The 12,390-nt window shown below is 42.6% G+C and overlaps 1 protein-coding gene across 1 annotated transcript in view; it reads left to right on the forward strand.

Annotated features, from left to right (window-relative positions):
- bard1 (BRCA1 associated RING domain 1) overlaps positions 1 to 4,941 on the forward strand; it is a 246,539-nt gene extending 241,598 nt beyond the window's left edge. Inside the window, exons 10-11 of the mRNA XM_069933942.1 lie at positions 1,734 to 1,837; positions 4,133 to 4,941. Coding sequence (XP_069790043.1) covers positions 1,734 to 1,837; positions 4,133 to 4,468 — 440 coding nt within the window. The 3' untranslated portion in view covers positions 4,469 to 4,941. The remainder of the gene's footprint in view (positions 1 to 1,733; positions 1,838 to 4,132) is intronic.
- The last annotated feature ends 7,449 nt before the right edge of the window (positions 4,942 to 12,390 follow it).

The raw sequence follows: 12,390 nt of genomic DNA on the forward strand, positions 1-12,390 counted from the left end.
GCAAGCCTGTAATAATGTACCACTTCCATGCCTGGTCGTGAAATAAATTGGTCTCTCCAGGGCCATGATTAATTCCATTGTTCTCATCGCTATTTTTCAGAAAAGGTCAGTACGCCAATAGCTGTGGCAAGATGAACAAATTTTGCCCAACTCTGGGGAAATGAAAAGTAATCCAAGTTGTTTTCTTTACTCGACAACTCTGATTTTAAGGTGGATCCATTATTCCAGCAGACTTCAAGTCAACAAAGTGGTTTGTTTAGGACAAAAACAGAAAACACTAGAAAAGCTCAACAAGTCAGGCAGCATCAGTGGAGAGAAAATCTGAGTGAAAGCTCCAAGTCAAAGACCTTTCATCAGCATGACTGTTGACTTTGGATGATAAATAATCAAAGCACAACACAACTTCATTAGCTTTGCAAAGTGGAAGCTCTGTCAACGCAAGAAGGCCTGTTATAACTTACAACAGGGTCTTTCTGCGAGAAAGCCCATGCACAGATGGGCACAAGCCTTTTTATATGGCTTAACTTCTAATTTTACAGCCTGTTCACAACTGCAGTATTCACATGACCGGAAATCGCTTGTACAGCAAAACATCTAAGATGAGTTTTGAAAACAGCATGGCCTTGGTTCTAATGTACTGCAGCTGTACTAGTAAAAGAAAACAATTTCTTTAACACATCCCATTAAAAAAATATCCTTTTTAACCCTTTTCTTGCTGCTGAAATGTGTAAAAAGAAAATAAAGCAAATCTATACAATCTATGCTATAATTTATCATGACTTTTGGCATTAAATAATGGCTGTTTCTCTCTCCACAGGTGCTGCCTGACCTTCTGAGCATTTCCAGCATTTTCTGGTTTTGTTTCCGTTTTTCTTAATTTCATTGACTTGATTTTGCAGCCAGTTTTTCAATCCTATTAAATAGGGGAGCCATCCTATTAATCTCATTTCCCTCTCCTTACCTTCCTGAACCCCTGCCCACTCAGTGGGCAGCACAGTTAGCACAGTAGTTAGTGCAGTGCCAGTGAATCCAGCACTGTCTATAAGGAGTTGTATGCTCTCCCCATGTCTGCATGGGTTTTCCCCAGGTGCTCCGGTTTCCTCCCACCCTTCAAAAAAACTTAAAGGATTGTAGTATGGTTTAAATGGCCATGCTGTAAATTTAAAAAATAAAATCAATAAAAAAAATTCTCGTCTGATCCTTTTTAAATGTAAATTTAAAGCATCCTATCCATGAATCACATCATTTCACATTTTTCTGTCAATGGAATTTTTCTATGTTTTCTAAAGAAACCTTTTGCAGCAAGCAAAGAATATGAAGCTTTAGTGATCTTCAGGGACTGTTTTTTGACATTTGATACTTCTATTATTGTTCTTTGTTGTACGAGGGCAGGCTGTCAGGGATTTGGTGCTGTTTCGCAGCCAGTAATTGGAGTTAGCTCACAGTATTAGCTGCAAGTCATTAACCATTGTAGGAAGATAAATTAACATTGCCGTTTCATCCTCCTAACACTTCATTGCATGGGGCAGCGCGAGCCAACTTTTGCCTATTTTTTGCAAGCAAGGCCTTAGTCTGACTATGTTTTAATCATGGTGCATCCTTGCTACTCCAAATCATTTCTGTATGCTGTCGGGGGCAGCAGAACATCATCTCTATATACTAAGCATGAAGGGAATTTGCTTCCATGTGCAGTCAAGTTGTTAACATCAATGCTTTTCTTCTCAATTGTCAAGGGGTGACAGCTTGTCTGGAGAGCGAAGGCAGAGTTTCAGAAGAAGACTATGAGATAAGCAGCATGACTGGTCCCAAACGTGGGCGCCTGAATCGAGAGCACCAGGTAATATTAAAGTTTTTTTTTAAACAATGGATATTACAGTATTAAGCTGACAAATCATCGAGCATTTTTTTTTTATGTCATGCAGTGCTTCTTCCTGCAACCGTAGGTCTTTTAAAAATGATTTGGATCTCTGCTTTCTTTAAGTGCCATAGCATCAAGATAAATTCACAAGCTTAAAAATATCAGTATAAATATTTGTTACCCTGCTCAGTAATTTGGCTAATGTTAATTTCAATGTGATGTAGTGATAAAGTAATGTTGATATGAACTTCCTCTGATGTGCAATAATATCAAGATGGAAGCAGGGCATCACATCCCAAACTAACTCTCCCAGCACCAAACTAGTTGACCAATATTGCCTGTATCTATCTTGCTTTTCATGAAGTGCAGTGCCATTGGTTCCAGGCTTGATTCAGCATAGAAGGAAACCATTGGCCCATTGAAACTGGCTCCTATCAGTCCTATTTAGCTCTCATTTCCATGCACCCAGAGAAACCCAGAGGACTTGAGGGAAACCCATCATTGTTGGGGTCCTGGCCCACACTGTCAGCCTCAAGGGCAGGATTGAACCTGTACCTCTGGAACTCTGAAGTGGCAACAGTAACTGCACCACACGCCGGACAGTCTAAGGTTGTATTTATCGAATCCCTAAAGCGGATCATGTGGGAATTTAGTGTATAGCTTTAGAATTACAGGAAGGATGGAGGCGCTTTGAAGAGGTTGCAGAGGAGATTTACCGGATGTTGCCTGAATTAGAGAGCATGTCATATGAAGCAAGGCTGGACAAAACTAGGGCTTTTCTCTTTGGAGAACCAAGCATGAGAGGTGACAAGAAGAGTATGATGGGTTTAGATAGGGTGGACCTTTTTCACGGGGCAAATACCAGAGTCATCTGTTTAAGGACACTGGAGAAAAATTTAGGGGAGAAGTCAGGGTTAAGTAGTAGGTACATGAACTTCCTTGCTGGGGCTGATAATTGAGGCAGGGACAATTGAGACATTCATAAGACTCTTCAACGTGTACATGAATGTAAGAAAAATAGAGGGTGTGAGGTCAGGAAAAATTAGATTGTTGTGGAGTCACTTTACATCATCTTCATGGGCTGAAGGGCCTATACGGTGCTGTCATGTTCTATTAATTGTTTTTTAGAAAATTATAACCGTCCAGATGCGTACACACAAAAAAGATGTTTCCATCGTAGGTAGATCCAAAAGTTGGGTCCAGAACTAGTAGATGAATTTATGGGGGATTGGGATTCCTGGCAAAACTTCTATACTTGGAGAGTGGCTTGTACACCCTGATCATGAGACACCCTTTTGCTCTATTTGATTTTTCCACATTTGCCACAAGGCAAAGCTTTAGGACCTTGGGTAGCGAGATGATGTTAAGGCGTTGCATAGTCTGCTTCTTCCTGCAACCGTAGATCTCGGGTCCTCTGACGGAACTCCATTGTACTCTGTTGGTTCTTAATGTGGAGGCTGCTTTGGTTGATTTCTTTGATGTCCATTCAGCCTCAATGCCCATGCTAACCCTATTGTCAAGGAGGTTTGAGCCATAGATGGTTGAGGTTGGTTGTATTGAGCTGCTGGTCACCTGCTGTTCCCTGCATGACTTTGGGTGCTTTTCTATAGCAGAGCATCCATTAGAGCAGAAGCTCTCCAAAGGGTCGATATCAACCCCTAGGGGTCGATGGGACTATCCAAGGGGTTAATAAATGCCGGGAGGGGGGATAGCCAATTGAACTCGTGAGTTTGAAAACAAGGGCATATCTACAGTAACTGCGCCTATGGCAGGGGTGGCCAACCTCTTGTGAGAGCTGGCATTGGTGGCCGCCATGTTGTATTTGACTTCAACTTATTGAGAGAGAATGGGAGGACGAGGGAGGGTGGACAGAGTGAAAAAGAAAAAGGTGTGTTTGGGGGTGGGTGTGTGGTGGCGGGCCACTGCTTCTACCCAATTTCTGTGCCGAATAGAGTGGTGTGCATACTCTGAGCAGCTCTCTCCCTCCATCTCCTTCTCAGTCACATTTATGCTGCCTTGTGCGGAATATTGTCACTGAATTCAAAATTATTCCATGGGCTTGTGTTTACGATGGCGAATATTTAAAGTCATTTAAATATGTTTGTGTGCTCCTATCCCACATCCTCATACCTCTGTGTGAGTTTAGCCACCTCTCTGTAAGAGGTCTTTTCTGTTTATGCCTATAGCCTTCAGTCTTTGTGCTGCTTGAAATACATTATTATTCCCTGCTTTTGCGTGAAGGTAATGATAGGGTTATGTCTTGCTGATTGTTAGCTGCCAAAGCTGTTTGATGGCTGCCACTTCTACTTCATGGGCATGTTCAAAAGCTGTAAGAAGGAAGATCTTATTCAGTTGGCCAAGATCGGTGGAGGCCTGGTCCTCACCCGTCAGCCCAAGCCCGATAGTGACGTCACCCAGAGCATCAATACTGTTGCCTACCATGCTCGAGCTGGTTCTGACCAGACATTCTGTACCCAGTACATCATCTATGACAAAAGCAGTAACTACAAGCCTGAAAAGACAAGGCTGGGCAAAGTGTGGACGACCCATTCCGCCTGGCTGATTAACTGTGTGAAATCCTTTGAACTGCTTCCGGTCACTGAGAACTAGTGGAACAATGTCCAAATAGGTAACTGATTTATTTTATAAAACATGTGGTATTGATGAAAAATTATGAAAAATATTGTTAATGTGCCTTTAAAATTGTGGGTCAAAGTTTCTTAAATGAATCACTGCAAAAAGTGCTTTATAATGACCTTCCTCTGCTAACTTCACTTATATTCTGCTATGTTAACTCTCATTATGCTAAATTAAACTAGTTCAATAAAAAGATTTATTTTGTATCTCACTCCAGAGATTTTTCACACTAGATTTGTTTTAAGATGAAAAGAATAATGAAATCCGTGTGATTGAATCTGGACATGCTGTTGTGCCAATATTGTAGAGATGCCCTGATTCTTTCATTGTTAATTTACTGGTTATCAAATCATGTACTTTGTTTGGCCCAGAATTAACACTATTCACTGCCCATGTTCTTGAGAAATATCACTGAAATGAGGAAAACCAATAAAGTTTATAATTGATACTGTTGTCGACTTGTTTATTCTGTAATTTTGGGATAATTTAGATCATCTTTGTAGATCACGTGGAACAGGAGCAAGATTAGGGATTGAAAAATGTTCCCGCTTGATGCAGCACCGGTATTGCCTGAGATGAGTTGGTCAGTCAGGTCAATGACTTTATGGATTCGAATCATATTATTTCACCTTGTTGCAATGAAAGTAGTCACTTCCTTCCCAGTGTCATCTCTGAGAGAACTGCCACATTCCTCCAAATTTATCCTTGCATGAATGTATCAGAGTCCCCTTCAAAATGCACAAAAAGGGACTCTGGAAAATACCTCCATCTCTTATTATTATTTTGCCATGTAAGGACAATAGCTTGCAGGTAACCAAGTGTTGACTGAGTACAGTTTTGCATTATCTTCCAGGCTTTAGTGCCCTTCCTGGTGAGTGACTTACCCAGTAGCTTACACAAATCTGTCTGTTGTACCATAATTTAATTTAAAATGCTGAAGAACATATGTCTGAATTCAATGATCTTGTTTTCACTCTGATATCAATCCTCTATGTGACAAATGTAAAATTGCTGAGGCTTTGATTCACGTTTCAGACTTTCCCTAGTTCAGAAAAATTTTGGAAAGATGCTTCTTCAAACGTTATCGGTGATTCTTAAAGTTCAATTGGAACCTTGTCCTTTAATAGTTATTTTTGGATCATGTCAAGAAGATGATATTTTACTGACTTCAACTCAAAACTGAATTTTATCTTTTACTTCATTGGTAGCCAGATGTGCAATTTTGATTAAATGGACTATTATCATAATCTAAAGTTTTAGGGTTGCCATATACTTCATTACTGTGCTCTGTTTCCAGGTTGTCATCACTTGATGTCCACACTTCAGTTTTTTTTCCAATCCTTGTATAGTGACAGAAGTTTTTAATTTATGGGCTTTTGCTTTTTCTTTCTTATAATTTGTATTTCATTATATAATCATACTGTAATTTTTGTAATAATATAAATACAATATAGTAAAGGCTGCTGAGGGGATTATTGGGGTCTCCCTCCCTGCTGAGGGGATTATTGGGGTCTCTCTCCCTGCAGTGGGTATTAAAGATCACTGAGGGGATTATTGGGGTCTCTCTCCCTGCAGTGGATATTAAAGATCGCTGAGGGGATTATTGGGGTCTATCTCCCTGCAGTGGATATTAAATGCTGCCGAGGGGATTATTGGGGACTCTTCCCCTGCAGTGGATATTAAAGGCTGCTGAGGGGATTAATGGGGTCTCTCTCCCTGCCATGATGGACATTTATAACAGCCGTTGTTTGAGGAAAGCGATAAACATCATGAAGGACTCTACTCACCCCTCCTGCAATCTGTTTTCCCTCCTGCCACCCATGAAGAGATGCCGAAGCGTTCGGGCCCTCATGACCAGATTATGAGGCAGCTTTTTCCCCAAGCCCTGAGGCCTCTGAACTCCAGGGACACAGGAGTAACGTGATAGTTATAAGTAATATGTTATTTACGATATGTAATTTATAAAATAGTTTCTGAGGTAATTTGTCCATGTAATTAACCAGCTCCACGGTCCGGAGAAATGCTATCTCGTTTTCACGATACACTGCAAGGTTTATGGTATGAATGACAAATAAATGCGACTTGACTAATAAAAGTATCTTAAAAAGAAAATGCTGAAGAACCTGTGTTTCTACATCGTCTTAACTTTGTCCGGCAAACTTCAATGATTTACATCCCTCTGTCTACCCTGTCCTTGTCCATTCTTTAAAACAGTCACCATGCTTCAGGAATGGTAACTGTGCAGACTTTTAATTCCCAGATTTGTTGAGTCCTTTAATATTAGCTAAATATGCTGATGGTTCAAGGTACAGTTGTGCCTTCTGTATTTGAAGGCTTTACTGAAAATAGTTTGTGGTTTCAGTGAGAAGCCCATCCTTTCACATCCACCTATTAGCGGCGTGGCCATTTGTTCGACAAGTGGTTCAAGAAAGTGACTCACCGCCACCAGTAAAGGCAATTAAGGAAGGTCCATGAATATTGGCTTTGCCAAAATGCCACCATCCTGGAAAATGAAGGAATGAGAGGCTCGTCTTCATTGTTACATCCAATTCTCTCCCAGCTCAACCGCTTTTGAACTCCAGAACACTACAGCACTGAATCAGGGCCTTTGGCCCATCTAGTGTGCTGAACCTTTAGTCTGCCTCATCCCATCAACCTACTCCCCTCTCGCGCCCCTCTGTACCCCTCCCATCCAGGTGCCTATCAAAGTTTTCCTCAATGTCGAAATCGAGCCCACTTCCACTGGCAGCTCGTTCCACACCCTCACCACTCTCTGCGTGAAGAGGTTCCCCCCTAAATATCTCACCTTTCACCCTTAACTCATGACTTCTTGTTGCGCCTGACCTCAGTTGGAAAGGCCTGCTTGCATTTACTCTATCTAATTTTGGGTGCCTTCTATCAAAGTCCTAACCTGTTTAACATTTCCCTGTAACTCAGTTCCTTAAGTCCCCACAAGCATCCTTGTAAATATCCCCTGCACTATTTCACACTTAGTGATATTCTTCCTATAGTTAGGTGACTAAAGAGTGCAGATGATACTCCAAATTTGGCCTCCCCATCATCTGACACAACTTCACCATAATATCCCAAATCCTATACTCAATGCTTTGATTCACGAAGTTGCCAGCAACTCTCAGGATCAGAATTTAATGTGTCATGAAATTCATTGTTTTGCAGCAGCGATCACAGGTGTAAATATTGCTTTAAGTTATTTTTTTTAAATGTGAATGCTGAGAAAGTGAGCTAGTGTCTGTGGTTTCCTGTAACTCAGTTCCTCTTGTCTATTAGCCATTCCAGCATTCTCCTGGCCAGCCTTCCTCTTTCTGGTCTCCATGAGCATCTCATCAACCACTTGCTCATATTAAGATCCATTTTGCCCACAGCCTCAATGACCTGCATTCAGTTACCAACCTTAATTCCTTCACGGCCTCTTTTGTCCCCAACGCTGTCCTCGCCAAGCCCGCAGCTCTCCAAGGAATCTTCAATTTCCCCGTTTTTGTTACTCAATCACCACTGAATTTCATAGTTCACCTGTGATGATGGCTTTTTCTCTCCATCAGTGATTGAACGGGACTGGCAGGCATCTTCCACAGGCTGTGAGATTGATGAAGAGTATCTTGTAAACCAACCCAATTATCCCAAAATATTTCTATATACAGATACAGAATCTTTTATCTGAAACCCTTCGGACTAGACATTTTTCGGAATATGGACTTTTTCGGACAATAATAATGATGGTACGTTAAGTAATTGTGCTGATTTCAGATTCGCACAAAACAAAGACACTCCAACTAGAAGGGTCTCTGGATGGGGGGGGGGGCGGGCGCAGTGTTTGCGGCAGCACTGGACAGTGCTGGGGCGGGTTTATGGTGGCCATCCGAGCTCCCGATGCCCCGACAGCAGGCCCTCCCCTCAGCAGTCCACCAACCGTAGCTCCTGACACCCCAGCCACTCACCTACTGGAGCTCCCAATGCTTCTTTAGAGGACCCTCACCCCAGACCTCCGCCCACCGGAACTCCCAGCAGCCTGCCCATCCGGGCTCCCAGCTCCGGATCCTCAGCCTGGATGCCTGCCTGCCCACCTATCCAAACCCCTGACCACCCACCCATCCAAACTCCCAACCATGGATCCTCACCCCAACAACCTACCACCCATCCGAGCTCCCGATTCGGACATTGGACAGGGGGGTTTGTGGTAGCACTGGATGGGGATGTCTGCAGCGGTGCTGGCCGTGGGGGCGGGGGGGGGGGGGGGAGGGCGGGTCCAGGAAGTACACATCAGGTCATCTACGACAAATCTGGTATCTGTATGCAGCAAATCAGAGGCACTTTTTTCTCCACTGGCACCGAGAAAGTAAGGATTCCCTAAGGTTCCACTAATTACTGACATGAGATATTCATGGGTGAGTTGAACATGGGTCTGTCGGGTTATGTTTGACACCAAATGTGAGCCTTGGTGTGCAAAACCATGGAAAAAATGTTTGGTTTTTGGATTTCAGATTAAAGATTACATGCCTGTATTTATTTTCAATGATGCCTTCATGTATATATGTGATTATTATGTGCTGTGCTTTGTGGTCCAGAGAAACACTGTTTTGTCTGGTAGTATATGTACAGTCAGATGATAATAAACTCAATCTCCAGTTAATCATTGAACTTAATCTCCAAACCAAGGATCTGAACGAGAGATGTACAATCCAATGATCATTCGGGGATCAGAGGTGGAGAGGGTGAGCAAATTTACGTTTTTGGGAGTCACTATCTCAGAAGATCTTTCTTGGACCCATTGCTTAATGGCATCATGAAGAAGGTACACATCATTGCCTCTACTTCCTCAGAGTTTGCAGAGATTTGGTATGACATCGGAAACCCTGGCAAATTTCTAGAGGTTTGGTGGGAAGTTTGCTGATGGTTACATCATGAGGGGACACCAATACCCCTGAGTGTAAAACCCTACTACAAAAGGTGGTGGACAAACCCCAGGACATCACAGGCAAAACCCTCCCCACCATCGAGAGCAACTATAGGAAACGCTGACATCGGAGAGCATCAGCAATCATCAAGGATCCACCCAGGATATGCTCTCTTCTCGCTGCTGCCATCAGGAAAGAGGTCCAGGTGCCACAAGACTCACACCACCAGGTTCAGAAACAGCTGCTCCCCCTCCACCATCAAACTCCTCAACGACAAACTCAATCCGAGATTCATGTAAGGACTCTTACTTTACACATTATTGATTTTTTTTCTCTCTCTCTATTGCAGTTTACTTTTGTATGTTGAGTACAGTTTATCTACACTGCCAATAAGTGGTAATTTTGCCTCTTCCATAGAAAAAAGATCTTAGAATATTTATAGCACAGAAACAGGCCCCTTCAGCCCTTCTAGTCTGGACCAAACCTTTTTTTTTTGCCTTGTCCCACTGACCTGCACCCAATCCATAGCCTTCCCTACCCCTCCCATCCTTGTACCTGTCCTAATTCTTCTTAAATGTTACAATTGAGCCCATATTCACCACTTCAGCTGGCAGCTCGTTCCACACTCCCACCACTCTCTGTGTGAAGAAGTTCCCCCTCATGTTCCCCCTAAACTTTTTCCCTTTCATTCTTAATCCATGTTCTCTGGTTTGTATCGCACCTACCCTCAGTGGAAAAAGCCCATCTACATTTACTCTGTCTAACCCTGCTCATAATTTTAAGGTTCAAATCTCCCCTCATTCTTCTATGCTCCAGGGAATAAAGTCCTAACCCTTCCATGTAATTCAGTTCCTGAAGACTGGGTAACATCCTAGTAAATCTTCACTGCTCTCTTTCAATCTTATTGATATCTTTCCTGTAGTTAGGTGACCAAAACTACATGCAATACTCCAAATTTGGCTTCACCAATGTCTTATACAACTTGATCATAATATCACAATTCCTATACTCAATACTTTGATTTATGCTGAAAGCTCTCTTTACAAACTGATACCCCTGTGATGCCACTTTCCGGGAACTATGTGCAAAACCTGTATTCCCAGATCCCTCTGTTCTACTTACTCCTCAGTGCCCTACCATTCACCGTGAATGTCCTTTCTTGGTTTGTCCTTCCAAAATGCAAAACCTCACACTTGGCACGGTTAGCCTAGCGGTTAGCGCAAAGTCTTTACAGCACCAGCGATCGGGACCGGGGTTTGAATCCTGCACTGTCTATAAAGAGTTTGTACGTTCTCCCTGTGTCTGCGTGGGGGCTTCCTGTTTCCTCCCACTGTTCAAAACATACCGGAGGTGTAGATTAATTGGGTGTAAATTGCGTTAAATGACCTGTTACTGTGCTGTATGTATGTCTAAATTTTAAAAATTAAATTCCATCTTCCATTTTCAAAGCCATTTTTTCCAGTTGGTCCAGATCCCTTTGAAAACCTTCTTTACTGTTTATGTATGTACTCTGACTATAAATCTGAAATCTCTTCTTTCTTTCGATCTTGTCCTCTCAAATTCACTTTCCATCAATGAGACAGTCCTTAAATCCTAGTGTTTGGCCATGCTTTTGATCATCTGTCCTAATACATTTGGATGTAGCCAAGCATAACATTTTCATCGAATAAGGCCTTTTGTGAAGCCACTTGGTAAATTTTCCATGTTCCAGGTAATGCAGAGGTTTGCTTTGCTGTATTGCACTGATGGCCACACATTAAAAGTGTTTATTCGGCTGCAAGGGACTTCCTGATATCCTGAGGTGCTATAATTTTAAATTCAACTTTATTTTTCATCCAATTGAACAAGTACAGGTGCTCCTCAACTTATGTTCCATCAAACCCATCGTAAGTCTAAAAGAAATCGTGAGTTGAAAAAGAATACCGCACCTACCATATTTTATAATTAAATTTTGAATACGAAATTGAAAGCACGGATTCGAGCCATTGTAACTTCGAAAAAATTGAAGTCAGACCATCGTAAGTAGGGGAATTACCTGTACAACCCGATGAATCAGTGTTCTCTGGTCCTCGGTGCAAAAGCAGACACACACCCAGACGTAACACACATACAGACCAACGATTCGTATCCACATGTATAAAAATAAATATGGTTGAATAAGTAGTGGAGCCTCGGTGGGTTTGTATTTCAGCATTCTCACTGCTCATGGGAAGAAGCTGGTGGTTCTGGCTCTGATACTCCTGTATCTCTTTCCCGACAGGAGTAGCTGAAAGATGCTGTGGGCGGGATGATGTGGATCTCGACGATTTTGCGAGCCCTCTTGCGGTAAATCACATCTTATCCTGAAGGCAGCATCACGAGCTCTGAAAAGTGTCCAGATCTCTGCATTTAACCCTGGGTTGTGAAGTGTTTGATCTCAGTGACATCCTAAAGGATAACTGAGCCAGTTATCTGTGCTCGTGTACTCCCTGATGTTTACATGACTGCTGTAGGTAGCCACCTCCCTGAAACAGCTCCAGTCCGTGGTCTCAAAGGTATCCTATAGCACTGCTGTGCTCGCCACCCCTCCACCCAGCCACATCCTGACTTCCCTGCAAACTGTCTTAGTTCATTTTGCCAGCGGTCTGTACACCAGGGTTAGCAAACGGATATGTAATCTGAGATGGGGCCAAGGAGCATCCTTGTACTCACTAGGGACTTTGGTGTACATCCAATCCAGGGTGTTCTCTCCTCTGATGGCAAAGTTGACATGCTGTTGAAACTGAGGTAAGACTATTTTCAGATTAGCATGGTTAAAGTCTCCAACTCCAATATGGGTGGGACATCTACGATTCACTCTCATTAGCTGAAGGCAATCGTAAACTGCAGCCGTTGGCGTGGTTCAGAATTCCCTGGGCAGGTAGAAGGGTCTGCATTTCCCCATCAGTTACTTAACTCTCCTGAGCAGAAAGTCTTTACATCAGAGACATTTGTGCTCTCTGA

Source organism: Narcine bancroftii, chromosome 4, assembly GCF_036971445.1.
Source record: "Narcine bancroftii isolate sNarBan1 chromosome 4, sNarBan1.hap1, whole genome shotgun sequence".
NCBI classification, from domain to species: domain Eukaryota; kingdom Metazoa; phylum Chordata; class Chondrichthyes; order Torpediniformes; family Narcinidae; genus Narcine; species Narcine bancroftii.